The sequence below is a fragment of the Pipistrellus hanaki genome (genome assembly GCF_964339955.1).
Source record: "Pipistrellus hanaki genome assembly, chromosome: 18".
Classification (NCBI taxonomy): domain Eukaryota; kingdom Metazoa; phylum Chordata; class Mammalia; order Chiroptera; family Vespertilionidae; genus Pipistrellus; species Pipistrellus hanaki.
This window is the reverse complement of record NC_140520.1, coordinates 10,283,317-10,308,338: the sequence shown is the minus strand read 5'-3', so window position 1 is coordinate 10,308,338 and position 25,022 is coordinate 10,283,317. Positions and strand designations below refer to the sequence as shown.

The 25,022-nt window shown below is 52.1% G+C and overlaps 1 protein-coding gene across 1 annotated transcript in view; it reads left to right on the top strand.

Moving 5' to 3' along the window:
• The window catches only part of PTGFRN (prostaglandin F2 receptor inhibitor), a 51,346-nt gene that overhangs the window by 12,718 nt on the left and 13,606 nt on the right, over nt 1–25,022 (top strand). Inside the window, exons 2-4 of the mRNA XM_084866394.1 lie at nt 8,497–8,865; nt 11,736–12,161; nt 15,337–15,717. Of these exons, the coding sequence (XP_084722520.1) occupies nt 8,497–8,865; nt 11,736–12,161; nt 15,337–15,717 (1,176 nt within the window). The remainder of the gene's footprint in view (nt 1–8,496; nt 8,866–11,735; nt 12,162–15,336; nt 15,718–25,022) is intronic.

Genomic DNA, 25,022 nt, shown 5'->3' with positions numbered 1-25,022 from the left:
CATAGGAATTCAAGTCTTGGAATGAGATTAATTTCTACATTAATTTATCTCATCTCTACCTCTACGTCTGTAATAGATACAATATGTGATGTATGAAGTCTGTATATAAAACTGTGGGCCTTGCTGAAACCAGTTTGGCTCGGTGGACTGAAGGTCCCAGGTTCGATTCCGGTCAAGGGCATGTACTTTGGTTGTGGGCACATCCCTAGTAGGGAGTGTGCAAGAGGCAGCTGATCGGTGTTTCTCTCTCATCGATGTTTCTAATTCTCTATCCCTCTCCCTTCCTCTCTGTAAAAAAATCAATAAATTAAAAGTTAATAAATAAGTAAACAAAATAAAGTCGTGGGCCTTAAGTCAAAAGGGGGCAGAGGTTAGGATGTGTCCTTACTCTCTCCGGAAGGTGTGCTTACTGTCCCTTTATTAGTATTTCCGAAAGGATTGCTGGTCACTTCCTTCCTAAGGCGGATATTTGTGGGGTCGGGCAGGAGAAAATGGAGTCTGCCATGAACACAGGGCTGAGATGGTCTCCATTCTGTCTCCGTTCTTCCTCGGCTGCTTCTTGGCAGCTCCTGGGAAAGACAAACGCATGGCTTCTCCTCATTGTCTCTCCTCTCCCTCCACCCTTTCCTTGCTTTGTGCGGGTGGCACAACCTCTCCCATCCCCACTGGCACTGCTCCCTCTGGGCCTCACTTGGTTGTCCACGAGGAGGAGGAGCTGACGGGGAGGAGGAGCTGACGGGGAGGAGGAGCTGATGGGGAGGATGAGCAGACGGGGAGGAGGAGGACCAGATAGCAGAGGTCTTCAGGTCCAGTGTGTGCCCAGGGGCCTGTGGCTCAGTGCCTCCGCACCATAGCCCTCCTGCTGGTCCCCATTGATGTAGCGGCAGCCGGCTCCGGCCACATGGAGGGAAGAGGCAGTGATGCTGTGGCCAGCACATGGGCCTCTTCATGCCAGCTGCCTCATTCGTTACCTCTGGTTATTCTCAGCGTCCTGCTTGGTGTTATCCCAGAGCTCTGGGCCCACGAGGACAGCCCCTCGACTCCTGTGGATGCCGGTCTAGATGTGGAGGTGTGATGTACACAGGAAAAGCCGTGGCTTCGCAGGAGTGTCTGGGGATTGTTAGGGGAAAGTGCTGAAAGCTTGGGGAACAGGAGAACATTATGGGCTGGTTTAGAGAGGTGCTCTTGCAGACGAGATAGGATGACCGATGTAATCTCTATACCAGTGGTCGGCAGACTGCGGATCTTTGGCCCCTTGAGTGTGGCTCTTCCACAAAATACCATGGCCTGGGCGAGTCTTATTTTGAAGAAGTGGCGTTAGAAGAAGTTTAAGTTTAAAAAATTTGGCTCTCAAAAGAAATTTCCATCTTGTACTGTTGACATTTGGCTCTGTTGACTAATGAGTTTGCCGACCACTGCTCTCTACCTATTTGTATCACTACCTGTGTCTCCTCTCTACCTGGACAGCCATTCTTGGCTTCAGTGGCCTGTCTGGCTTGGGACTCTTTTGTAAGATCCACAGCACCCAGCTCATTGGCTTCTCCAGCCCCAAAGAAGAGGGACAATAAAACGGACGGGGTGCAATGTGGGGTTTGGAACACTGAGGTGGCATCACTTCCGGGGTCCTGAGAACTGCTCTCGGGACTGAGGTGTGTTCCTCTCACCACACGCTCTTCACTTTCTGTGACGAGCTTAGCAAAGAGCTTCTTTGAAAATTCATTGACGAGGAGCCATTTCTGATATAAATGAGGCTAATGACTCCTGTTATAACCCACGTAGGTGACGAACCCGGATCAGTTCCAGTCTGCAGAGGCTCATGCAGTCATGACCTCACCAGGCATGTCGCTGGGCCGGGGATGTGATGATGAGCAGGGGACCAGCCATCTGGGGAGGCATGCATGCCCGGGTGATCCTGGCAGCCGAGCCCACTGACCCTCAGCGGGCACATTCTGAACTCCACCTGGGCTGGGACCGAGCCTGGGGGAGGATCCGGAGTGGCTTCTGCCAAGTGGATGTGCGTGAGTGCATTACGTCTGGACTGAGTAGGTTTTTGTTTGGCAGAGACGGGCTGGGCGATTGGTTTCAGCCACGGGAAGAACACGGGAAGGAAATACAGCCTGTCCGACCTCCCCGCCCGCCCCCTCCCACCAAAGGCCCCATTCAAATTGTGTCTTTGAACACAATGGACAATGTTGACAATGCATGAAGCTTTTCCCTAATCCTTTTGGGTGGGCACACCCTCACTTTGAATTCCATGCCGCTGGTTCGTGTCTCTCTTTGGTTCCTTACATCCTTCCTGGCATCACAGTTTCTAAGTGCACCTCTGACCCTCAACACATCGCACATACGTCCCTCCAAAGAAGATGCGGGGGCTGGTTTGCCTCTGCCAGGCATCATCCGGCACTGGGGCCGCTTGCTCAATATTGTTAGTTGAGTGAGTAGCATTCTATGCGTCCAGTGTGTGTCAGGGAGGTCTTAGCTGAACCTTAAAAAAATGGTTATAGCCGAAACCGGTTTGGCTCAGTGGATGGAGCATTGGCCTGCGGACTGAAGGGTCCCGGGTTTGATTCCGGTCAAGGGCATGCATCTAGGTTGCGGGCACATCCCCAGTAGGGAGTGTGCAAGAGGCAGCTGGTCGATGTTTCTCTCTCATCGATGTTTCTAGCTCTCTATCCTTCTCCCTTCCTCTCTGTAAAAAATCAATAAAAAATATATTTAAAAAAATGATTATAAGGCCTGCTCTAGGAGAACCTATTTGCGTGTAGATGGGATTTTGAAGTCCTGTCACATGTGACTTCATTGCGCATTCTCTGCTGGCCGTGACTTGTTCGGAGCGGGCACTGCTGCATGCTTATCACTCGGGGACTGTCTAGAGTAGGGGTGTCGAACTCAATCAGAGAAGGGGCCAAAATCTAAAATCCAGCCTAAATCGCGGGCCGAATGGTTTACTGAACAGTCATAAACTGACAATGTCATAAACTGACAGCGGAGTGCAGTGATGACAGCGCGGTGCGGGCCACATTGCAAGGCCTGGCGGGCTGGATTTGGCCCGCGGGCCTTGTGTTTGACACATGTGGTCTAGAGGAAGCTGGCACAGCCCCTCCCTGCCAGGCCTCTCGGTGGCAGACGGGAAGAGACAAAGGTTTTTCATCAGTTGAGTCAGATACGCCAAGAAAGGCCCCATAAAGCTGTCCACGGTTGACCTCTGTGTTCAGGTCTAGCTGGCAGCAGCCTGGCCTGGGCGCTCCCTGTGGAGACCCACAGGCCTTCGGTCTCTCTTAAAGGCCCGGTAAGGTTTCCGGCAGGGGGACTCCGGTCTCCTTTTATAAGGCAAGCTGAAATACCACGAGCTCTTTCGTGTCGGCATTTCAGCTCTGGATTCAAAGCTGCCAATCTTTCCACGCGGCTCCGATTGGAAAAATCAGGCTGTTGGCTTCTGGGCACTTCAGTGAGAGGCGATAACATTTGAGCGGTGGCAGGAACCCTTGGCCCGGACTCCGCAGGTCTTGATTTAGAATCATGTGAGTGATAACCCAAGAAATAACATCGATTTCCCCTGGATACCACGAGGGGGTGGGAGAGGGTAGATACATTCAGGGTAGCCTTTATTAGCTCGTCTCTCTTAAGGATGCCTGGCGGTTGCCAATCCTGCTTATCGAACGCCACGTTGCAGGAACAGGTAACCTTGGAAAACGTGCCTGCCTTTTCTGGCCTGCCCCCACCCACGCTCCACAGCGGAGGCATTTCATTATCTTCGGGAGTACTTCAAAGGGAGGCAGATGTTCATATGGAAGGAGTGGCCTCTTGATTATCAATTATCTGTACCGCTGAAGAGTCAGCTGCCAAGAGCCTCCTACTCAGCTCTGGAATAAAGTTCCCTTTACCTGTTTTGCATATGAAAGTGTGAGATGTTAGAGTTAGTCTCACTTAGTATGGGGGGGCGGGTATTGAGGAACCTGGAAGGTATTTTTAACAATCCTACGTCTCTATTTCTCTCGTCTACCTACTTCATCTTGAGAATTATGTACTTCTTCTCTTAGGAACTCATTTCTGTCACTCTGCAGCCGATGTGGTTCCATGGCCCTTGGAGGATTGGAAAGATTTTATAGGGAATCTCAAGCCTTCTCCTTCCTCCCCAGAGCAAAGACACCACCCACAGGAGGTGCTGGTGTAGGCAGTACAGGGGAAGGCCTGCTCTGTGCGGTGTGTAGACAGGCCAGAGAAAGTTGGGTGCAGGCTCCGTACTTAATAGCTGTTATGACCTCCAGCAAGTCGATTAACTTCCCCAAGTCTCCGTTCCAGACCTCGGTTCCCTCAGTTCTATGGTAGAGGTGGCGTCCTAGCACCTACCTTACAGTTCTGTTCTGTGGATTCATTACGATGAATTATGAATAGTTGCTGCCTCTGTGCGTGGCATGTAAGGGAGATGCAGTATATTAGTATTCCAGTCTTATCGTTGACAGATATTTGATGATGAGTCAAAGTGAACACATTACTAAATAAGGACTTAAGAGCTTACATGATTTTTAGCTGAAATGGATTCTTGGATTAATCAAGTTTTTTTTGTGTTTTTTTTTTTTTTTTTTATCATCCCCTTCTGCCCTCTGTTATTTTATTGGTTATCCATTCTGTCATTTTCATGGTTATTCTAGGGATTAGAACGTGCTTTGTGGGCTTAGTGTCTACCGGTGGCCCTATTTATTCCACTCTTTCCCTCACTTTTTGTGCTGTTGATGTCACATTTTATTTTATTTATTTTATTTATTTTTTTAATATATATTTTATTGATTTTTTACAGAGAGGAAGAGAGAGGGATAGAGAGCTAGAACCATTGATGAGAGAGAAAAATCGACCAGCTGCCTCTTGCACACCCCCTACTGGGAATGTGCCCACAACCAAGGTACATGCCCTTGACTGGAATCGAACCCGGGACCCTTCAGTCCGCAGGCTGACGCTCTATCCACTGAGCCAAACCGGTTTCGGCCTCAATGTTACTTTAAAGGGTGCTAAAGAAAAGCTTTAAACCATTACTTAGTAAAGACATTTTATGAAGAACTAGACTAATAATAGTTCAAATAGCAGTGTGTTTGGGGACTCTCAATTTGAAATGCTGGTAGAATTTAGAAAACCAGAGCAAAGTTGTTTTTTTTTTTAATATATATTTATACATATTTTTAAAATATATATTTTATTTATTCTTTATAGAGAGGAAGGGAGAGAGATAGAGAGCTAGAAACATCGATGAGAGAGAAACATCGATCAGCTGCCTCCTGCACACACCCCACTGGGGATGTGCCCGCAACCAAGGTACATGTCCTTGACCGGAATCGAACCTGGGACCCTTCAGTCCGCAGGTCTACGCTCTGTCCACTGAGCCAAACCGGCCTCGGCGAAAACCAGAGCAAAGTTTTATTCTTTTCCCCTCAGTTATCAGCTGCTAAAAGAGATTTTGACAAAAATTGGCAATATGCAGCTCTGCAGATTTTTTTTTTTTTGATTGGGAAAAAAAGCCATCTGCTTTATTTTTTTTTTTATCATTTATATTTATTTAAAAATATTATTAGCTGTTACTTAACACTATTAAAGGAAATCTGCTGAATACCAGATTGCTTGTAGCGAGTTGGAATTCTGTTACCAGAATTTAAAATCTTGATTTGTGTGGCTGAGGGGACAGCTGAGTTCTGCATGTAAGACACAGCTCGGGTTTATATGTTTTCAGATCAGAACTTGATCTTTCAATCATCTGTTCATATCTGCTTCACTTTCTCAGCGGCACGATCACAGAGGCAGCGTCGGAGGTATTGTCACGGTTGAGCTGGGACATGGAGGCAGGAGGGATGGGAGATGGGAGATAGGAGGGGGATGGGAGGCTTCACAGAGGAGGTGGCGCTGACGCTGCTTCTTGCAAGAGGCTGAGGGATTGCTGACACAGGCACCGAGGCAGCGGCCACAGGGCACACGAGCGCATGGTGTTTCCAGAAAATGAAGGTCATTTGTTTCGTTGGAGTATAAGCATTATGGGGCAGGAGAGCAGAATGGTTGGAGAAGAAGCCAGAGTGCTGGCCATGGGCCAGACCATGCATTATCTTGTATGTCTTTCATGTGGCCACTCGTTTTGCAAATATTTATTGAACAACTATTATGTACCAGGCCCTGGAGTAGGCTCTGGCATTCATCCAGCAGTGAACAAAACAGGTTGGAACTTACCTTGCAGTGGGAGGAAACAGACTAAGTCATAGTAAAGATATATAAACGTACATAAAGTGTAATAGTGGTAAGTGAGAAGAAGGACATTTGGAAGGAGGAAGAATGGGGTGGGGCGATTTTAGTGTGGTTAGCAAAGGGCTTCCTAAGAAGGTGACACTGAAATTAAGATCTGAAGCTGGTGAAGAAGCTGGGGGGGGGGGGGGGGGAGTGCGAGCGCTCTGGACTGAGGAGCCATGCAAAAGCCCCGAGGTTGCAGCAGGCCTGCTTTGTGCAAGAAACCGTAGGAGGAGTGCAGGGCTGAAATACAGTGGTGGGAGCCAGAGGGGGAGGAGCAGGGGGTTCGAGGGCAGCCAGATGTTGTGAGGTTTTGTTTGGACGGCCTCTGGGAGAATTCCCGCGTATCTGATTGAAATGGGAATGATTGGAATGTTTTGAGCAGAGGAATGACGTCACACAACGTTAACCAGGAGACCAGTTGGGAGGCTGTTGGCGGTATGTGTGGCGAGGGGGATGGCACCTTGTCGCGGGGAGATGGCAGTGGGGACATCTGGAAGGTGGGTTGTGTCCTGTAGGTGGAAGGAGCCCTGAAGACTCTTGGCCAGGCAAGTGGCATGGCAGCCGTGGGGAGGCAGGATGGAGACACAGGAGCTGGATCCGGCTCCCCAGCTGCAGTCACTAAGAATAAAGATGGTGCCCCAACCGGTTTGGCTCAGTGGATGGAGCCTGCGGACTGAAGGGTCCCAGGTTCGATTCTGGTCAAGGGCATGTACCTTGGTTGCGGGCACATCCCCAGTGGGGGGTGTGCAAGAGGCAGCTGATCGAGTTTCTCTCTCATCGATGTTTCTAGTTCTCTATCGCTCTTTTCCTCTCTGTAAAAAAATCAATAAAATACATTTAAAAGAAAAAAGAGAGAGGGAGAGAGACATGGTTCCCTTGTGAACTGTGGCGACGGTGGCTTTGCTGCCGGGCAGTCCCCATTCTGTCGAGCTCTGCTTGCACGGCGGGCCCTTAGCCAGCCATTTCATCTCCTGAACTCAGGGCGTCCTCCGTGCCCCAGTTCAGAGGGAAGGCCGGGCTGAGAGGTCTCCCAGATGTGAACGTGGGTCTCCTTGACCTCAGAGCCCGTGCTCCCTCCCGTGTCTCATTCACAGAGCATCCAGAAGGAGTCACGCGCGCTCATTTGGTCTGGGCCGCAGTGCCAAACGCGGGTGGTGCATGCAGTCTGGAATCGTGCCGGATTTCCCCGCCATGAAGACGTTTCAGAGGTCACACAGGAATGCCCGAGAACTCGTGGCTTTGTCCCCGGCTTGTCCCCGGCGAGTGGCTGCGTTCCTAACTACACCCGGCCCAGCAACCAGCCAACGAGCCCCCTCCCTCCTCTTCTCTCTCCCCCTGTGTGTTTTCCTATCCTCATTCTGCTTTTGGTGAAGAGTAGGGAGAAGGAAATGAGCCAGAAAATAGAAAATTAATACTTGGTAGAGTTGTCATATTTTAAAATTAATTTATAGGCGATGTCAGATCATCGGAGTTAAGTCATTTTATCAGCAGGCTGGTGTAGGATTTAAAAATTGACATCCATCAATGCCAGTCAGTCCCCGGAGCCCCGGGGAATGGTCTCCGGGGACCAGGGCTGACACAGGGGCGGGCACAAGTGTAAATACTTGATTAGCTGTGTCCTTGTCTCTCCCACAAAACCTACGCCGTGTCCGCACCCCGGGGAGCGGGAATGATGGCATGTTACATAGTAACGGGAGGGAAGACCCGCTATTCAGATCTGTGGCCCGCCCACTTTAAATACTTGTCTTCCTCCCTGGCCATCCTAGGCAACTCGGGTGAGAGGCACTGATTTCGGGTGCACTCCTCCTCCTCCTCCTCCTCCTCCTTCTTCTTCTTCTTTTTTTTTTTTTTTGTTTAAACATATTTTATTGATTTTTTACAGAGAGGAAGGGAGAGGGATAGAGAGCTAGAAACATCAATGAGAGAGAATCATCGATCAGCTGCCTCTTGCACACACCCCCACTGGGGATGTGCCCGCAACCAAGGTACATGCCCTTGACCAGAATCGAACCTGGGACCCTTAAGTCCGCAGGCTGATGCTCTATCCACTGAGCCAAACCGGTTTAGGCATCCTGGCTCCTTCTGTACGGACACAGACAGGGCCCCGTTTCCCCCAGCTGTCCAGGCGTGTCATTGCTCTGCCACGTGCCCGCCAGCAGCAGGGCCCGCAGGTGTGCCAGCAGGAAGGCCCGGCCGGATCCAAGCCCGGCCTCTCTCCTCTCGTCCCCGCAGGTCTCTGTCGAGGGCGCGTGGTGAGGGTCCCCGCCGGGAGCCTGGTGCGCGTGGTGGGCACCGAGCTGGTCATCCCCTGCAACGTCAGCGACTACGACGGCCCCAGCGAGCAGAACTTCGACTGGAGCTTCTCGCCCTCGGGGGGCAGCTTCGTGGAGCTGGCCAGCACCTGGGAGGTGGGCTTCGGGGCGCAGGCCTACCGGGAGCGCCTGCAGCGGGGCGACATCTTCCTGAGGCGCACCGCCAACGACGCCGTGGCGCTCCACGTCAGGAACGTCCAGCCCTCGGACCAGGGCCACTACAAGTGCTCCACCCCCAGCACCGACGCCACCGTCCAGGGCAACTATGAGGATACGGTGCAGGTGAAAGGTACATCCTCTAAGGGGGGGGGTCACCACGCCGGTGGCCACACTCACCCCTGCCACGTGGCCGTGGGTGACTTTGTCCAGCAGCGGAACACCTCCGGGGCCCTGCTTCCTCCCCTAATGAGAGGCAGCATCTTATCTGATTGCAGGCAGGGGGTGAGCCCTGTGGGTCCCCCCTCCGCCCCCCCCCACCCCCCCGAGGGTCCTTTCCCTTCACTGTGATTCGGGGCCCTCCCCTGGCCGGTGAGTTGCAGGCAGGCGGGCCAGGTGGCAGGGAGCGCAGCTCTGAGCCAGGTTGCCTGCACTCCGTGGGTCACTTACCGGCTCTGCCACTTGTCAGCTGTGTGGCATGGGTGGGTGGGCTGGCTTCCTCCTCTGTCACAGTGCCTTCCTCAGAGGAGGTGAGGACGGGGAGATGGCACGTGGAAAGCCGCCGTGCGGCGCCACAGTAAGCATTCGGTGAAGGCTGGCGACGAGAAGCTGACGGCCGTGATGATACTGTTTGGCCTGATGGGAACAACAGATACTGCAAAGCTCATGTCCTCCCGTGTGCCCGGAAGCACCTGTTAGTTCTTGAACTTGTACGGGTTCTATGTCGGGAAAGAGGGATGTGGTCCCTGCTCGCTTATGATGGGCACAGCAAGCTGATGGGCCGGGCTGTGCAGCTCATCACACCTTGTGTATTGGCAATGTTGTTGTTTTTTCTACATGATATTTTTTCCTTTTTTAATTACATTTTTATTGATTTCAGAGAGAGGAAGGGAGAGAGAGACGGAAACATCAATGATGAGAGAGAATCATTAATTGGCTGCCTCCCGCAGGCCCCCTACTGAGGATGGAGCCTGCAACCCGGGAATTGAACCGTGTCCTCCTGGTTCACGAGTCAGTGCTCAGTCACTGGGCCTCATTGGCAGGGTTTGGGAATGTTTTTGTGGTTTTTTTTTCCCCCCTCCTGTTAGATTTACTCACACATTCAGTTCTCTGAATTCAACGAAGAAGGTAGGACAGGCTATTTCCTGAATTTCCACATGAGGAAATGGGAGAGCAGAGGTTAGTAATTACTTTCTTAAAATCCCACAGCTAATTAGTAAGTGGGCAAAAACAAACAATTTTAATTTGGGGGTGGCCAAATAGGAACATTATTGTTGTTATTTTGTATTAATTATGCATTTATTTGTACCCTGCCTTGTTCCAGAAAGAACTGATAGCAGGGCAGGAGTGTATTTAACAATTAAGAAAGTGGAAGATATTGACATAAGAAAGTGCTAGATGTTGACATAACAAGAGGGCTTGATTCCCGCCGTAAGGATTTGTAGAACCCTACCATATCTCAGAAACTGTCCCCCCATTTGACTCCTGAGGGGATAAAACAGCCCTGTCCATGATGAAGGTATTAAAACATCAAATCTACCTCTTCCTTTTTCCTGTGGAAAATCCTTAATACGATTTTTAGAAAAAATGTCCCATAAGGCATTCTTGCATTGCAGCTCACGAATGCGTTGCTTTTGGCACATGCTACCTCTCCATTAGGCTAGATGCGCCCTGGCTTCCCCTCGTCACTGAAAGCAGAGGGACGGCCCACGACAGAGGCTGGTTGGCTGCCCAGGGGGAGCCCCTGGCACCTGCCACACGTGGTCCAGAATCGGCCTGGCTGCCAGCCTCTTGGGTCTTGAAACATGTTCATCTGTGTCAGGGAAAACTGGCCTCTGGGACTGAGTCACGTTAGCCGGAATCTCAGACGGGTGTATACCCTAGAAGGTCATTACATTCGTTTTGTAGCAGGGATGGGTCTTTCTAAATATGCAAGTTTTATCCTGTTTTCCTGAGCAGCCCTTCTCAAAGACACCACGTTAGTTTCTGGGTGTGAGATGGTGGCGAAAACCAGAGATGATGAGTCGTCGTGTGCGAGCATTCTCTCATCCAGCTCCTAGACAGGCCTCGGGGATTGTTCCTGTCCCTGGGAAGAGGCCCCTCTCTGATTCCCCCCCTCTCAATCCCTTCCAAAGGCACTGACCGCACTTCCTTGTAGAAGAGGCGGGCCCCTTTCCCGATGGGAGGGCCCGAAGAGCGCAGGCAGAGAGCTGAGGTGTCCGTTTGCCTTGGGAGGTTCTCCCCCTGCGGAGCTCTGCTCACTCTGCTCACTCGCAGGCAATGCCAGGCCCAGGGCGCTCCTGCCCAGCCTCCCTCTGGGGGGGATCATGCTGCTTGGAGTCCAGGGCGCTTTCCCTTCAGCTTCCTGAGATAGGTCCACCTGTCATCCCTCCTCAGAGATGTGGAAGCGAAGGCACAGAGCGGGTAAAGGGTTGATTAAGGGAGTGGTCGGCAAACGTGTTAGTCAACAGAGCCAAATATCAACGGGACAACGATTCGCATTTCTTTTGAGAGCCAAATCTTTTAAACTTAAACTATATAGGTAGGCACGTTATTAGTAACTTAGTTAGGGTTCTCCTAGGCTGGCCTTTGCTAAAAACTCAACGGGCCAAAGAGCCGCATGTGGCTCGCGAGCTGCAGTTTGCCGACCACTGGTTTAAGGGAAGCAGAAGCAGGTCCTTTCCCAAGGTCTTAACTCCCAAAGGGAGTTTTCACACACACACACACACACACACACACACACACACACACACACACCCATATACTACCAGGGGGTCTTAGTAGCCCTCTTTTATTTTCATTTTCAAGTGAGAAAGTCAGGTAAGATGGCAGACGAATGACAGCGGGAAAACGTGCCCATCTGGGCATCAGCACAGGGCAAGGGAGGAGGAAGCTGACCGTGGTCAGCCTGGCTGGTGGCTCAAGGCCAGAGAGGGGGCTGGTGCTCGCTGGGACGGGGGCTCGGGGGCTCTGCTGACGGTCTGTCCCTCCCTCCCCCTCCAGTGCTGGCCGACGCCCTGCACGTGGCCGCCATCCCGCCGTCCGCCCCGGGCTCGGGCCGGAGCCTGAGCCTGCGCCTGGGGGAGCCCCTGGAGCTGCGCTGCGAGGCGGCCACCGCGTCCCCGCCGCACACGCACCTGGCGCTGCAGTGGGAGCTGCGGCACGGCGCCGCCTGGCAGCGCGTCCTGGCGCTCACCCGCGAGGGCCGCCTGCAGCCCGGCCCCGGCTACGAGCAGCGCTACCACGGCGGCGACCTGCGCCTGGACACCGTGGGGAGCGACGGCTACCGCCTGTCCGTGGGCCGGGCCCTGGCCGCTGACCAGGGCGCCTACCGCTGCGTGGTCAGCGAGTGGATCGAGGAGCAGGGCGCCTGGCAAGAGATCCAGGAAAAGGCCGTGGACGTGGCCACCGTGGTCATCCAGCCGACGGGTGAGCTTCCGGGAATGGGTGGCTTAGACTGGCTCTTACGCTCCGGCCAGGGAAGGTGTAAGAACTAGATAGCACTACGCTGGGGGGTAGCTTAGTCTCATCATGAGAGGAGAGGCTATATTTCAGGTAGGAAAATAGAGACTTTTTTTTAAATTTATTATTTTATTGACTTTTTACAGAGAGGAAGAGAGAGGGATAGAGAGTTAGAAACATCGACGAGAGAGAAACACCGACCAGCTGCCTCTTGCACACCTCTTACTGGGGATGTGCCCGCAACCAAGGTACATGCCCCTGACCGGAATCGAACCCGGGACCTTTCAGTCCACAGGCCGACACTCTATCCACTGAGCCAAACCGGTTTCGGCTGGGTTGTTGTTTAGTCTCATCATGAGAGGAGAGGCTATACTTCAGGTAGGAAAACAGAAAGGAATTTTTTCTCATTCATCCATCACGGACTCCCTTTGGGGAGCCCAGGTTCAGACCTGCGCTGGATGCTGCGCTCTCTCTTCCTCTCTCTCTCTCTCTCTCTCTCTCTCTCTCTCACTCTCTCTCTCGTTGTCAGCACCTGCACTGCCATTCAGCTTCTTCCTGCATCGCTGTGATAAACAGCTCAAAGCTCCTGGGGCAATGGGCTGTGCCCCCTGGGCGACAGTGTCCCCCGCCGTGTGACAGTCCCCTCTTGCGTTACAAGAGTCCTCAGAACTGCTTGCTTCCTTTTGCTCCAGCCTGAATCCTTCCTGTTTCCCACAGGGGACCCCCCTTCCCCCCCAATCCAGAACATGTGGGAATAATGGTTTGCGGTGTGCCAAGGCATTGGCCGCTTGCAGAGACCTTGGCACAGAGAACTGTACAGTGGAGGAGACATTCTGGCCACCGCGGAGCCTAAGACCGTGGACTCCGTGCGGACAGCCCCCAGCTCCCTTCTGAGCTGTCGTCTGCCTCCAGCCGCTGGTGGCTGCCGCAGGGCTCAGCAGTATCTGACCACAGTCGTACGTGGGGTGGTTCAAACCACCACACAGACTCAGGGCAGCGTACTGACTCCTCTGAAGACTGACTCCTAGTCTGGCTGGCATGGCTACCAGGAGGTCACCATTCAGTTCCCAGTCAGGGCACACGCCCGGGTTGTGGGCTCCAGCCCCAGTGGAGGGTGTGCAGGAGGCAGCCAGTCAATGATTCTCTCACATCATCAATATTTCTGTCTTTCTCTCTTCTTCTTCCTTCCTCTCTGAAATCAATAAAAATATATTTTTTTAAAAATGAAAAGAAAGACATGCTCAAATTACATGTGGCTCCTATAAAAGGGCCCACCTCAAGAGGAGGAAGACTTTGGAGGGTGGAGGAGAGAAGCGAGGCTGAGATTCCTTTTTCTAATTACTGTGGCCACCTCATTTTCTGTCTTCACCAAGGTGGGTCTTGAACTTGGCCTGAAACCCCCGTTAGAAATGTTGTCAGGCTTTGGAAATATTCACAGGAAAGCACTTCCCTCCAGAGGGCACGGGCTGGGGGGCTGGCCCTATTGGAACTGGCACCGGCCTCGGTCAGCGAGCCGCCTCTGACAGCGGTTGGAGCTTCCAGGCTCTGGCTAGAGGACCAGGGCTGAGCCTGTGCTTCCTGCCTCCCCACCCCCCCAACCCCCCATCCCACATCCCCTGGGAGCTATTGGCTATGGATCATCTAAGCAGCTGTTCCCACAGCGTTACCACGAGTTGAATGTTTTTCTACTCTGATTACAGATGTTCAACTCCTTTTCAAAAGCCCCCTAAACACAGCAAAGCGTTTCCATGTAAAAAGCTGTGGCGGGGGAATGCTGAAACCAGAGCTGCCTCCAGCCCGCCAGCGCTTCCCCTAAACATAGGCTGCTTTTCATCGTCCACGCCGAGGAGGGAGGGCGGCGGCCTGGGTAACCCCGAAGCCATTGTTTTAGTTTGAAAATGCATGCTTTCCGTGTAACTTCCAGGAGGTATGTCTCATGGGGTCCGAGGCGCCCTGCGTGTGTTGCATTTCGAAGACGTGACTCATGAGGCCGTCTGGTCTGGTTTCACTCTCCCAGTCCTTCTGTTTAGGATTCTTCCCCTCTTTTACCTAAAAGATGGTTTCACCCTCGCTCCTACCCTCTAGCCCCCACCTCCCCATGCCCAGTCCCCAACTAATAATATGTACCAGTCCGAACAGAACTGTCATGTCTCTATAAACACCCAGGTCTTTTTTTTTTTTTTTTTTTCTTTTTAAATATATTTTATTGATTTTTTACAGAGAGGAAGAGAGGGATAGAGAGTTAGAAACATCGATGAGAGAATCTTCGATCAGCTGCCTCTTGCACACCCCCTACTGGGGATGTGCCCACAACCAAGGTACATGCCCTTGACCGGAATTGAACCTGGAACCTTTTAGTCCACAGGCCAACGCTCTATCCACTGAGCCAAATCGGTTTAGGCAAGACCCAGGTCTTGTCATACACATGCAGAAAGTATAATTTCAGTTTTGTGGTGCTCAGCAGACTTCTTTCCACACAGCAGTGTATCAGTTAAAAGCAGAGTTCCTGGAGGCAGGCAGCCTGGATTTGAATTTCAACTTCGCCACTTAATTAGCTGTGTGACCTTGAGCGAGTTCCTTACCTTCTCTGTGCTTCAGGTTCCTCAGTGGTAAAATGGAGATGGTGACTACCTCATAGGGTTGCTTTGAAGATATATATTTATGAAGCACTCAGAAAATATCTGACATGCAGTAAGTGTATATGAATTTTTATGAATGAAAAGGAAAGGTGATGTGCTTTATGAGTTTATTTAAGAAAAATTTCTCCAGCCCCTGGTTGGTGTGGCACAATGGATAGAGCATCGGCCTGCGGACTGAAGGGTCCCAGGTTCGATTCTGGCCAAGGACACGTGCCTGGGTTGTGGGCTTGATCCCCAGTTAGGGGGAAGTGCAGAAGGCAGCCGATCAATGATTCTCTCTCATTATTGATGTTTCTATTTCTCTCTCCCTTCCTCTCGAAAAATCAATAAAATATATTTTTTAAAAACTTCTCTAGCATTTACAGCTGTACAAAGTACAAAGCCCTCTAACTTTAATGCCGTGAATAAGAACCCAAAAGAAAATGATCTAAAGAGGGCACGGGGGAGTGAAAGGGACAAACGTCATCCAGGTGATCGCGATGCGCTTGTTTTCCGTTTTCCAGTTCTGCGCGTCGTCGTGGGCAGGAACGTGTCCGTGGCCGAAGGCAAGGAGCTGGACCTGAGCTGCAACATCACCACGGACCGCACGGATGACGTCCGGCCGGAGGTGACGTGGTACTTCAGCAGGACGCCTGACCGCGCCTCGCCGGGCCCCCGCGTGCTGGCACGGCTGGACCGCGACTCCCTGGTGCACAGCTCTCCTCACGTCGCGCTGAGCCACGCGGATGCTCGCTCCTACCGTCTGCTGGTTCGGGACGTCAGCAAAGAGAACGCTGGCCACTACTCCTGCCACGTGGCGCTCTGGGTCCCCGGGCATAACAGGAGCTGGCACAAGGTGGCAGAAGCCACGTCCGCCCCGGCGGCGGTGGATGTGACCTGGCTCGGTGAGTGGTGTGGAGGGTGGGTGGCTCCTGCCCTCCCTGGGGCCGTCCCTCCTCGGGGGTATTGAGCTAGAGCGCTGTGCGGTTCATGCTCGTTTGGCGTTCTCTCGGCACCAGGATGAGCGGCTTGGATGGGTCCCAAGCTAGGCGTGAAAGCAAAACTGGCTGAAACAGAATCTGGCAGGCAAGGGCCATGTTTAGATAATGTGGCCTCAGTGGAGAGGATAGAGTTTCCTTTTGTCGAGATCTGCAGGGTCCGGGCCTGCTGAATGGCCCTTTGAGATGGACCGTTGTGCGGGGGTAACTGCCGGCGTGCTTCCCGTCCTTCCCCGGCTCCTAGGTGCTCCCTGGCAAAGCCGTGTGCCAGGAGAGAGGATTCTGCAGCCAACGGGACACGTGTTTTTTTTTTTCACGGAATGCCCTGGAACCACCAAATGCTTCCTTTGCAGGTGGACCCGTTACCCAGAAGGGCCCTCCTGCTTCCCTAGCTCTCCCCTTGGTGGGCTCTCCCCCAGGCACAGGGCACCGGCACCTGTCGATCCCCTTGCCACGCATGTATACTGGCTCGTCATATATGTAAAGACCCTGGACATGTCCTTGCCTTTCCACCACTGTTGTCTCCCCCACCTCTTACTGTCCTAAATGCCGCCTTGCAAGTCCCACTCTTCCTGGTTTCTGTTACAGTCCTGCGATTCATTACAGGCAAACCTAGGCGGGATGGGGCGGAGTGGCGTGTGCCTCCCTGTCCCCCTCCATCATCACAGGGATGGAAGGAAGCAGGCCTGCCAGTGCCAGTCCGACCCTTCCCTTCCCCGTGTTCCAGCTCTGCGTCCCACGCCTTGGGCATGGCTCTGATTATCAGGAGCGAAACTTCTCCAAAGGCCAGGAAGTCACTTCCTCCTTTGTCTGATGCTAAACACCCTCCTGCCGTGTGTTTGTGTGTGTGTGTGTGTGTGTGTGTGTGTGTGTGTGTGTGTATAACCCCCAGCTCATACTTGGCTCTTCCTTTGCCTTGAAATCTTCTTTTTTTTTTCTTTTAATATATTTTTATTGATATTTTACAGAGAGGAAGAAAGAGGGATAGAGAGTTAGAAACATTGATGAGAGAGAATCATCGATCAGCTGCCTCTTGCACACCCCCTACTAGGGATGTGCCTGCAACCAAGGTATTATACATGCCCTTGACCGGAATAGAACCTGGGACCTTTCAGTCCGCAGGCTGACGCTCTCTATCCACTGAGCAAAACCGGTTTTGGCTTGAAATCTTCTTATGGGCTCGTGGGTCTGTGTCTTCCTCAAAGCCTTTATTTGGCAAAGATGGGGACTTGGCAAGTGGGGACGGAGGGGGCAGGGAAGAGGCGATGTGATGCGAGTAAGCGGAAGGTACATCCAGTTCGGAGCGGGACCAGGCAGGGCGCCCGTCAGCCCCGGTAGCAAAGCGATCCTTTGATATCTGAAAGCGAAAGGCGCGGGGTTCATCTGGTACACTTTCCTCCCTGCCTCCCGCACCCCACGCAGGAGACGCGCTCTGAAGTTCTGAGCTGGAACAATGCTGGCCCGGCTAGAACTCTCCTTAGCAACCTTCAAAATAAAACAGATGTTGTCAGCCCCAGACAGGGTTTTTCATCTCTGGAGCTGGTTCTCGGAGCACTGTGCGGTGCTGTCAGGTCCCCGCGCCCCCTCGGCTCCCCTCTCCCCCTCTCCCTCCTCCTCTTCCGACTCAGAATCACAGCCCCAGCGGGTTTTCTTTTCTTTTTTTTTTTTTTTTTTTTTTTTTTTAGAAAGTGCTGCCTGCTCCCCAACTTGAGGGCCCCTTTGAAGTCCTCCCGCATTGATGCAGGCATACCTGGGGGTGCAGGCACTGGCGGAGGCCTGGAGGGGGGCTCGGGGAGGGAGCAGGCTCTTTTGAGTTGAAGGGACTTGTTGGGGTCTGTTCTCCGAAGTGAGAGGCAATAAAGAGGCTGACTTGTGGGAAACGGCTCCCTGATCGTCCTGAGGATCCCGTTGTTCGTTTTTCTGCAAAGTGCCAGCAGCGGTGTCACCCGCGTGCTTTTCCCTGCCTGTGCCATGCACGTACCGGGCACTCTGTAAGCGCTGCCCGGCTGGCTGGCTGGCTAGATAAACCCGCGCCGGACACAGGGGCACGGTTGAAGTATGTGCATAGGAAGCAAGAATTGCCAAGAAAGCATTGATGTTCTATTCAGAGTTTTCAGAGGCGTTTGCACCCGGGTAGGCGGCCAGTGGGTAGAGGGTGGATGGCACAAGCCGATGGCATCCTGCTCGTTTCTCCCTCCCGAGTCTCCCCCTCCCCCGTTCCTGAGCCTCCCACCATCACAGCTGCTTGGACACTTGTCAGGAGGCATGTCCGGCTTGAGTTCAGCGGCCGATCTTTCTCCAGAGCCTCCCCGTTGAATAGCTGCCCAGAAACCCATGGACCCGGCCTGACATGTGATTCTCTCTAGATACAAAACGTGTGTGTGTGTGTGTGTGTGTGTGTGTGCATGTGGCTATCATACCAGGTGCAGTTTGGGGCCTGTAAAGGTAACTGAGAGGCCCCCAAGAAAGACAGGAAGGCATGACCTGCCAAGTCCTCTGTTGGCATAGGTCATGTTACAGTGTGACTATGGCATGTTATCACAAGAGTTTTTGAGAAAGTCGGGAGAAAGTCGGTTCCCTCTGCAGGTATTACACAAAACTCTCGTGTTGCTACTTGACATACTAAAAATCATCATCATCGTTTATTAAACACCTACTGGCTAAGGGCTTCACATGCACTAAACCGTTAATCCCCGCCACCGCCGTGTCAGTGAGGTGCTGCCCTTCCCGCCTCTGAAAACCATGGATTTTATTTTGCTTCTGGTTTTGAGGGTCAGGAATGAGGAAGGACTCGAGGGGATTTGTCTCTGAGGCACAAGGCAGCCGCTGGGACAGCTGGGACGGGGATTCCCTTCCAGATGGCTCTCTCAGCACATGTCCTGTGCTCCCCGGCCCCGCTCCGTCCCCATGTGGCATCTCCTCCTCCAAGTCCCTTTCACGTGGCTCGAGCTTCTCCCCAGGTCTTCTCAGGGCAGTCTCACTCCTCACGTGGTGGCTGGCTGCCAAGAGGTAGAAAGTGGAAGTGCCCAGACAGTTAAAAAGCTGTTTCCGGACCCGGCCAGCGTGGCTCAGTGGTTGAGAGTAGACCTATGAACCAGGAGGTCATGGTTCGATTCCTGGTCAGGGCACATGCCTGGGTTGCGGGCTTGATCCCCAGTAGGTGGTATGCAGGAGGCAGCCAATCAGTGATTCTCTCTCATCAATGATGTTTCTCTCCTCTTTCCTCTCTGAAATCAATATGTGTGTGTGTGTGTGTGTGTGTGTGTGTATGTATATTATATATATATATATATATATATATATATATATATATGTAATGTATGTATGTATTTTTTTTAAAGCTATCCTTGGGACTGATATTGTCACTTACACTGTTTCCTGGTGTGGTTAAAGCTATCACCGAATCTGCTCAAGTTCAAGGGGGTAGAGAGAGAGAGACCCCATCTCTTCGTGGAGAGTAGCAAGGTCACATTGCAAAAGGGCACGCGGCTGGTGAATATTGCTGCCGTCATCTTTGGAAAACAGAATCTATCACAGTAGTCAATGCCTGTTTCGTTGACCTCCACAGAAATGCTTAGGATGGCTTAGAAGTACGGCCCTGCGTCAAGCCTGTCTCAAGTATTGTCGTGTGGAGTGGAGTCTTTCTCACGTATTGTTATTTTATGTGGGAACGTTTTTTGTTTTGGGAACCAGCTCCCCTCCTGAAAGTCTAGAGCCCTGGTCGGCAAACTGCAGCTCGCGAGCCACATGTGGCTCTTTGGCCACTTGAATTTTTAGCAAAGGCCAGCTTAGGAGAACCCTAAATAAGTTACTTACAATGTACCTACCTATATAGTTTAAGTTTAAAAGATTTGGCTCTCAAAAGAAATTTCAATCGTTGTCCTGTTAATATTTGACTCTGTCGACTAATGAGTTTGCCGACCACTGGTCTAGAGCATAGAGTCCTAAAAGCTGAGTCGTTGTTATCCTTCTCTGCTTGGGGTTCGTTGTCTGAGTAGATGAGGGGCTGAAGCTCCAAACTCTGAACTTTCTCACATTCTCTTGTGTTAACCTGGCAAGTCCAAGAGCATTTTAGCAGCTGGAGGACCTTGGTGGTTTTTTGTGTTTGTTTTTTTAGAGGGTAAGAAAAGGCCTCTTTTACTTAGGGTTTATGTCCTTCTTTTGAAGGGGGAAAAAAGATTCAAGTTGGCTTGCAAAATGAATCACCACTTAAAGCAGGAGACATAGAAATAAAATCAAGATCAGAGGAGGTTTAAAAAAAAATCAAAGGATAGCTATTTCAAGGTAGTTGGGCGAGTGAGTGAGTGACTGCATTTGAACACTGAACTTGCCTCTGAAGTTTTGAAGAGCCGAGGCACAAAGAAATGTGATTAGACAGTCCTCCTCTGAGAAAGGAGAACACACTCAGAGAGACAAACTTTTTCTTGGCACCGAGTTTGCCGTGTGCTTTGTTGTTCGAGGGGCACTGGGTAACAGAAAGGACAGTGCTTGCCACTGTTCTTTCACAAAAGGCCCCAAGTGATTGTTTAAATGGATGTTCCTTCTGCCCACTCTCCGAAAGAGCTGAGGGCCTGCGTCTGAAGCGTGTGAAGGAGTTTCCGTCAGAAGCCGTGTTCCTGTGGAGGACAAGCGCTGCTTTGTGTCCGTGCAGTTTGGTTTACAGCGACACCCAGAAGAGGGTCTGGAGGAATGGCGGGTTAGTCTGCGTCGTAAGCCGTCTCTGCCATGAGGCATCGTCAATGAGCCTTTGGCACGAGTTGGGTGCTGATGAGTGGGTGGTGAGCTCCCTGCCCGAACTACACGCTTCTGTGGTGTATCTGGGAGAGGCTTCCAGGGCTTTCTGACCGATGGATGGGAGAGCGGGGGAGGCAGAGTGGAGTTCTGCTGGGGTGGGGGGTGGGCGGGGGGCAGGCTTAGGAACCTGATTTGCATCCTTCCCCACAAGAGGGCCATCCCCTCTCCTAGCAGTGTGCCAGCCAGGAAGATAATTACTTTGCTTTAAAAGGAGCGGTTAGTCTGGTAAGAATGTGGTAGAGCCTTCAGCTTTCTGTGCCATCTGCAGGCCATAAGAGTTAGACCTGCAGACTTTTTATTTTATTTTAATTTCTTTATTGATTAAGGTATCACATATTTGTCCTCAACCCCCCATTCCAATTCCGACCTGCAGGCTTTTATAGGCAGTCGTGATTAGCTGCCTGACCAGGGTGATCTCTGAAGGCAGAAGAGGTCGTAGGTGACGTGTTGGAATCTTGCTCTAAGACCCTCTGGGTGTGCGATCTTGGGTCTGCCGCTTAAGGTTTCTAAGCTTTGGTTGCCTTCGCTACATTTAAAAAAAGTGTTGAGCACAGTGCCTGGTACTTACATGCTCAGTACATCTTCACGGTGGTGGTGATCATCTATTGGGGTTGGGGTCGGAGGGGTGTCATTGTGTAACATGCTCTTCCCCACCAAGGTCTTAACCAAGGAAGACACAGGAGCCTGTCTCAGGGCATGGAGGAACCAGGAATGTGTGTGCCTGGAGGCACCCCTCCCAAGAAGAGGGGGTTGAGCTGACCACCCCCAGTCCTTTTCCTGGCCCTGCCCCCAAACCTGGTAACTCACTCTTCTCTGGGAGGAGTGGAGTGAAGATGAACAGAGCAAAACCACATGAGTGTTACATTGTGTGGGGGACATGGCTGAACCATTCAAATGATTGGCTCTGGCACGGCTACATCTTAATACAACCTCAGAATAATGGTCCTACACTACGGAGAGGTCAGGGATCCTCTCAAACCAAGAGCCCCTTCTTTTTTATAGTGTCGGTGTAAACATTGGAGAATTTTGTTCTATACTATACAAATGTGACGGCGGCAACTCTTCTAACCATTAGTCATCTCGCTCAGCGGCCTCTGATGCAAGATAGCAAAACCACGTCAGCAGAGAAGAGGACCCTCCCGTGTCCTCTAGCCAGGCAGGCGGCCTGCTCCTCTGATGAGCTGTGCCACGTTCACGGCACTTCCCATAGGCATTTGAGCATGGCCCTGTGGTCCACGGTCCGGATCAGCGCCTGGGCTGTTCACCGTCACTCTCGCCTTCTGGGACGCAGCGGGCTCTGAGAAAGTGTTCATACCTGGGATGTGTACTAAGGTCGTGCCATTTGGTCCCAGTGGGAGGACCATAGAGCCAAAGCCCGGCCTGGAATTCTGCTCGCACATCCTGTGCCAGGCTGGACTCTTCGAACGTAACGCCTCTGGGCTTTGGTATTTTTTGTTTTGTTTTTCTTCTTCTTGAATGTATTGGCCGATGCAGGTTTCAGATGCATAATTCTTTAGCTCGTCTGTATTTGGAGAGTGTCTTTTGTTTTCCATTTAGGAAATGCACATGAAAATAGTATCTGTCTCATACGGTTGCTGTGAAGAGTAAGCAAGAGTGTGGGGAGAGCGCATGGCATGGCGGGAGCCTGGCCTGTAGGAAGCCCTTGATGAATGCATGTCATTGACTTGTCATTGTCACATGTCATTGTCATTGTCACATGGGGACAACGATACCTTCCTTATCGAATTGTGAGCGTGCACACAGGTGACCTGCGAAAACCCGCAGCGAGGCCCCTGCATACAGTAGGCACAAAATGTCTGCTTTTATAACTCGGCCAGTGATTCTGAGAGCTTCCCGTTGTTTTGAAAGTTGTAACAAAGGAGTTTCATGGCCCCTATGCGAAGACCGTGGTCTTTGATTTGCAAGGGGGCTCCTCGCGACGGAGGCCACGGCTCCAGAAGGCGGTGTGCATGTGAGCAGATGCCGTCCAGGGCACCGGAGGAGGGGGCAGACCCCTGCTTGTTGGGATGTGGGTGGCGCCACTCCTCGGCCTCTGTGTTGAGAGAGGACTTGCTCACAGGCGGTGCTGTTGGACTGGAATTGCCTGAGAAATGTACACAGGAGGGGAAAACCACCAGCTTCAGTGATGATCAATATTTTGCCAATCTCATTTCATCTCTCTTCCCTTCCCCAGACACACACACACACACACACACACTTTTTTTTTTCCCTTTGGGAGGAATTTAAAGCACATGCCAGACAGTGTGTCATTTTACCACTAAATTCTTCAGTAGGCATCTCCAACTGATAGGCATTTTTAAACAGAACCACCGTGGCACTCTTAGCAGATTTCTTGATGAGATCAAGCAGAATGCAGCGGTAATCAGCGGTGGAATGTTTCTGCCCAAAATGAGCATTTTTATGCAAAATATTAAATGCAGTTTGATTCAGCAAGTGCGGCAGTATCTCTTATGAACAAGGCACTGGGTGCGCAGCACGTGTGTTTGAATGGGTAGGTAGCGCTGGCCCTGAGAGGAAGGTCCATAAAACACATAACCAGAGTTCAAGGCCCTGTCCAGGCACCGCCCTGGGAGAGCAGGGAGCCTGGCGGGTGGTAGGGTGTCTGTGAACGTTTGTTGAGTAAGAAGTAGGGGCGTGACAGCCAGGTGAGCGGAAGGGAAGAATTCTCTGTTAGAAGGGGAGGGGAGGGACGTGCATGAGGGGTGTGGGAAACAGAGCAATAGAAGACTCTTTCCGTCCATGCACCCAACGAGAGAAGTAAGAGGCCATGGCCTCTCACGACGGTTCTGACAGTGGGGTCATCGCTTCTCTGAGAGGGCAAGTCTCTCACAACCTACAAGGCTGGTGTGTCGTTCAAGTTTAAATCAGCAGACCACGGGTGGTGCGTGAGGTCCGAAAGGTTGGCGACCGCTGCTTTAAGTCACTAGCACTGACTGGTAAGTTCACTGGTTCCTGTTTGTCTTTGCATTAGGGTCCTCCTCTGGAGGGCCCTGCGATTTCATTTCAGCAGAGGAGGAGGAGACCGCTCGCTCAGTAAAAGGCTTCGCGAGGCCTCCCCATGTTGGCTCGGCCCAGAGCGGAGCTGAGCGTGCACCTGGCTCTGTGCACAGCCAGTTCCGGCCTGTCCTGTCCACGTGAACGGAGCCTGTTATCCTTGTCTGCACTCCAGCCACAGGCTGTGCCAGAAGCTGCCACGAGGAAAAGTCTGAAACCTGGATGTGGGGTAACGTGGGAATGCCTCGGCTTATGCACGTGAAGGTATAAATACATTTTGGTGGTATTCATTCTGCAGTCCCTTGTCGCTAGGGAGGCAGTGTGGTGTGTCAGCCCTCGCTGCCCTGGAGGCAGGAACCCCCAGCCGAGCGACTTGTCTGAAAGATGAGGAGGCAGGGTGACGTCCCAGAAGCCACCTCATGGCAGGGCGATGTCCCGGGGCAGGCACAGCCATGTTGGTTTAACTTCCTGTGGCCCAGGGTCTAGCCTCCCTTCCAGCTCAGTGCTTGTGGAGATGGAATTAGGATTTTGAGTTCTTTCCATCCATTGCCTGGCCCGGGGAGTCGTTCTTTTAGAAGCTTGATGTTACACATTTCATTAGAGGCGTAAATCAAAAAGGAGCAGTTCCTTGACCTCAGCAGTTTATAATCTGAATGAGTCATAAATAAAAACAACGTGAAATAAAACGACTCTGTCGGGCTGAGGGGAATAAAGGTCGTGCTGGCAAAGGAAACTTCTGTTTAGGTAGAGTGACCCCCCCTTCCCCGTAACCCCCCCCTGCTCCCCCCTCCCCCACCCCCCGGCGCCCAGGAGGCAAAGGGCTACGAAAGAAAAATACAGCCTTTTCTAAACGCCTTACCATGGAAGCAGCAAACGTTTACTGAGTGCCGACTGCATACGAGGCTGTGTGTGTGGAGCTTGGGGATCAGCCCGAAGCAAGGAGTGTAACAGAGCGGGGTTACTGCTACCCAGGGTCACGTGCCCGTCTTGTGGGAGCATGGAGAGGGAGCATCACATTCCGGGGACACTAAGAAGGGTGTGCAGGGAAGGTGATGCTGAGGCATGAGTGGAGGGTTGCAGGGCGGTCCAGAGGAGAAGCCCCTGAAAACAGGCCGCCACAGAGGTGTTAGACCATGGGGACTGGGGGACTCTAGGTACCTGGGGGTGACATGCAGAGGGTGGGGACAGAGGGAAGGAGGTGGCGAGGGGTTCTAATATCCCCTCCTTGGCTAGTGTGGCGGAAGGGCTCGGGGAAAACGTGGAGTTGCAGAAAAGGATGAAATCGATGTCATGAACCTCAGAAGGGGGAGAGGTTTTTATAAAAGAACAGGACTGTGACCGTGGCCATTGGGGCGCTAGGAGAAGGCCGGCTTCCCCCCTGTTCCCTGTCAGATTGGGGCCTG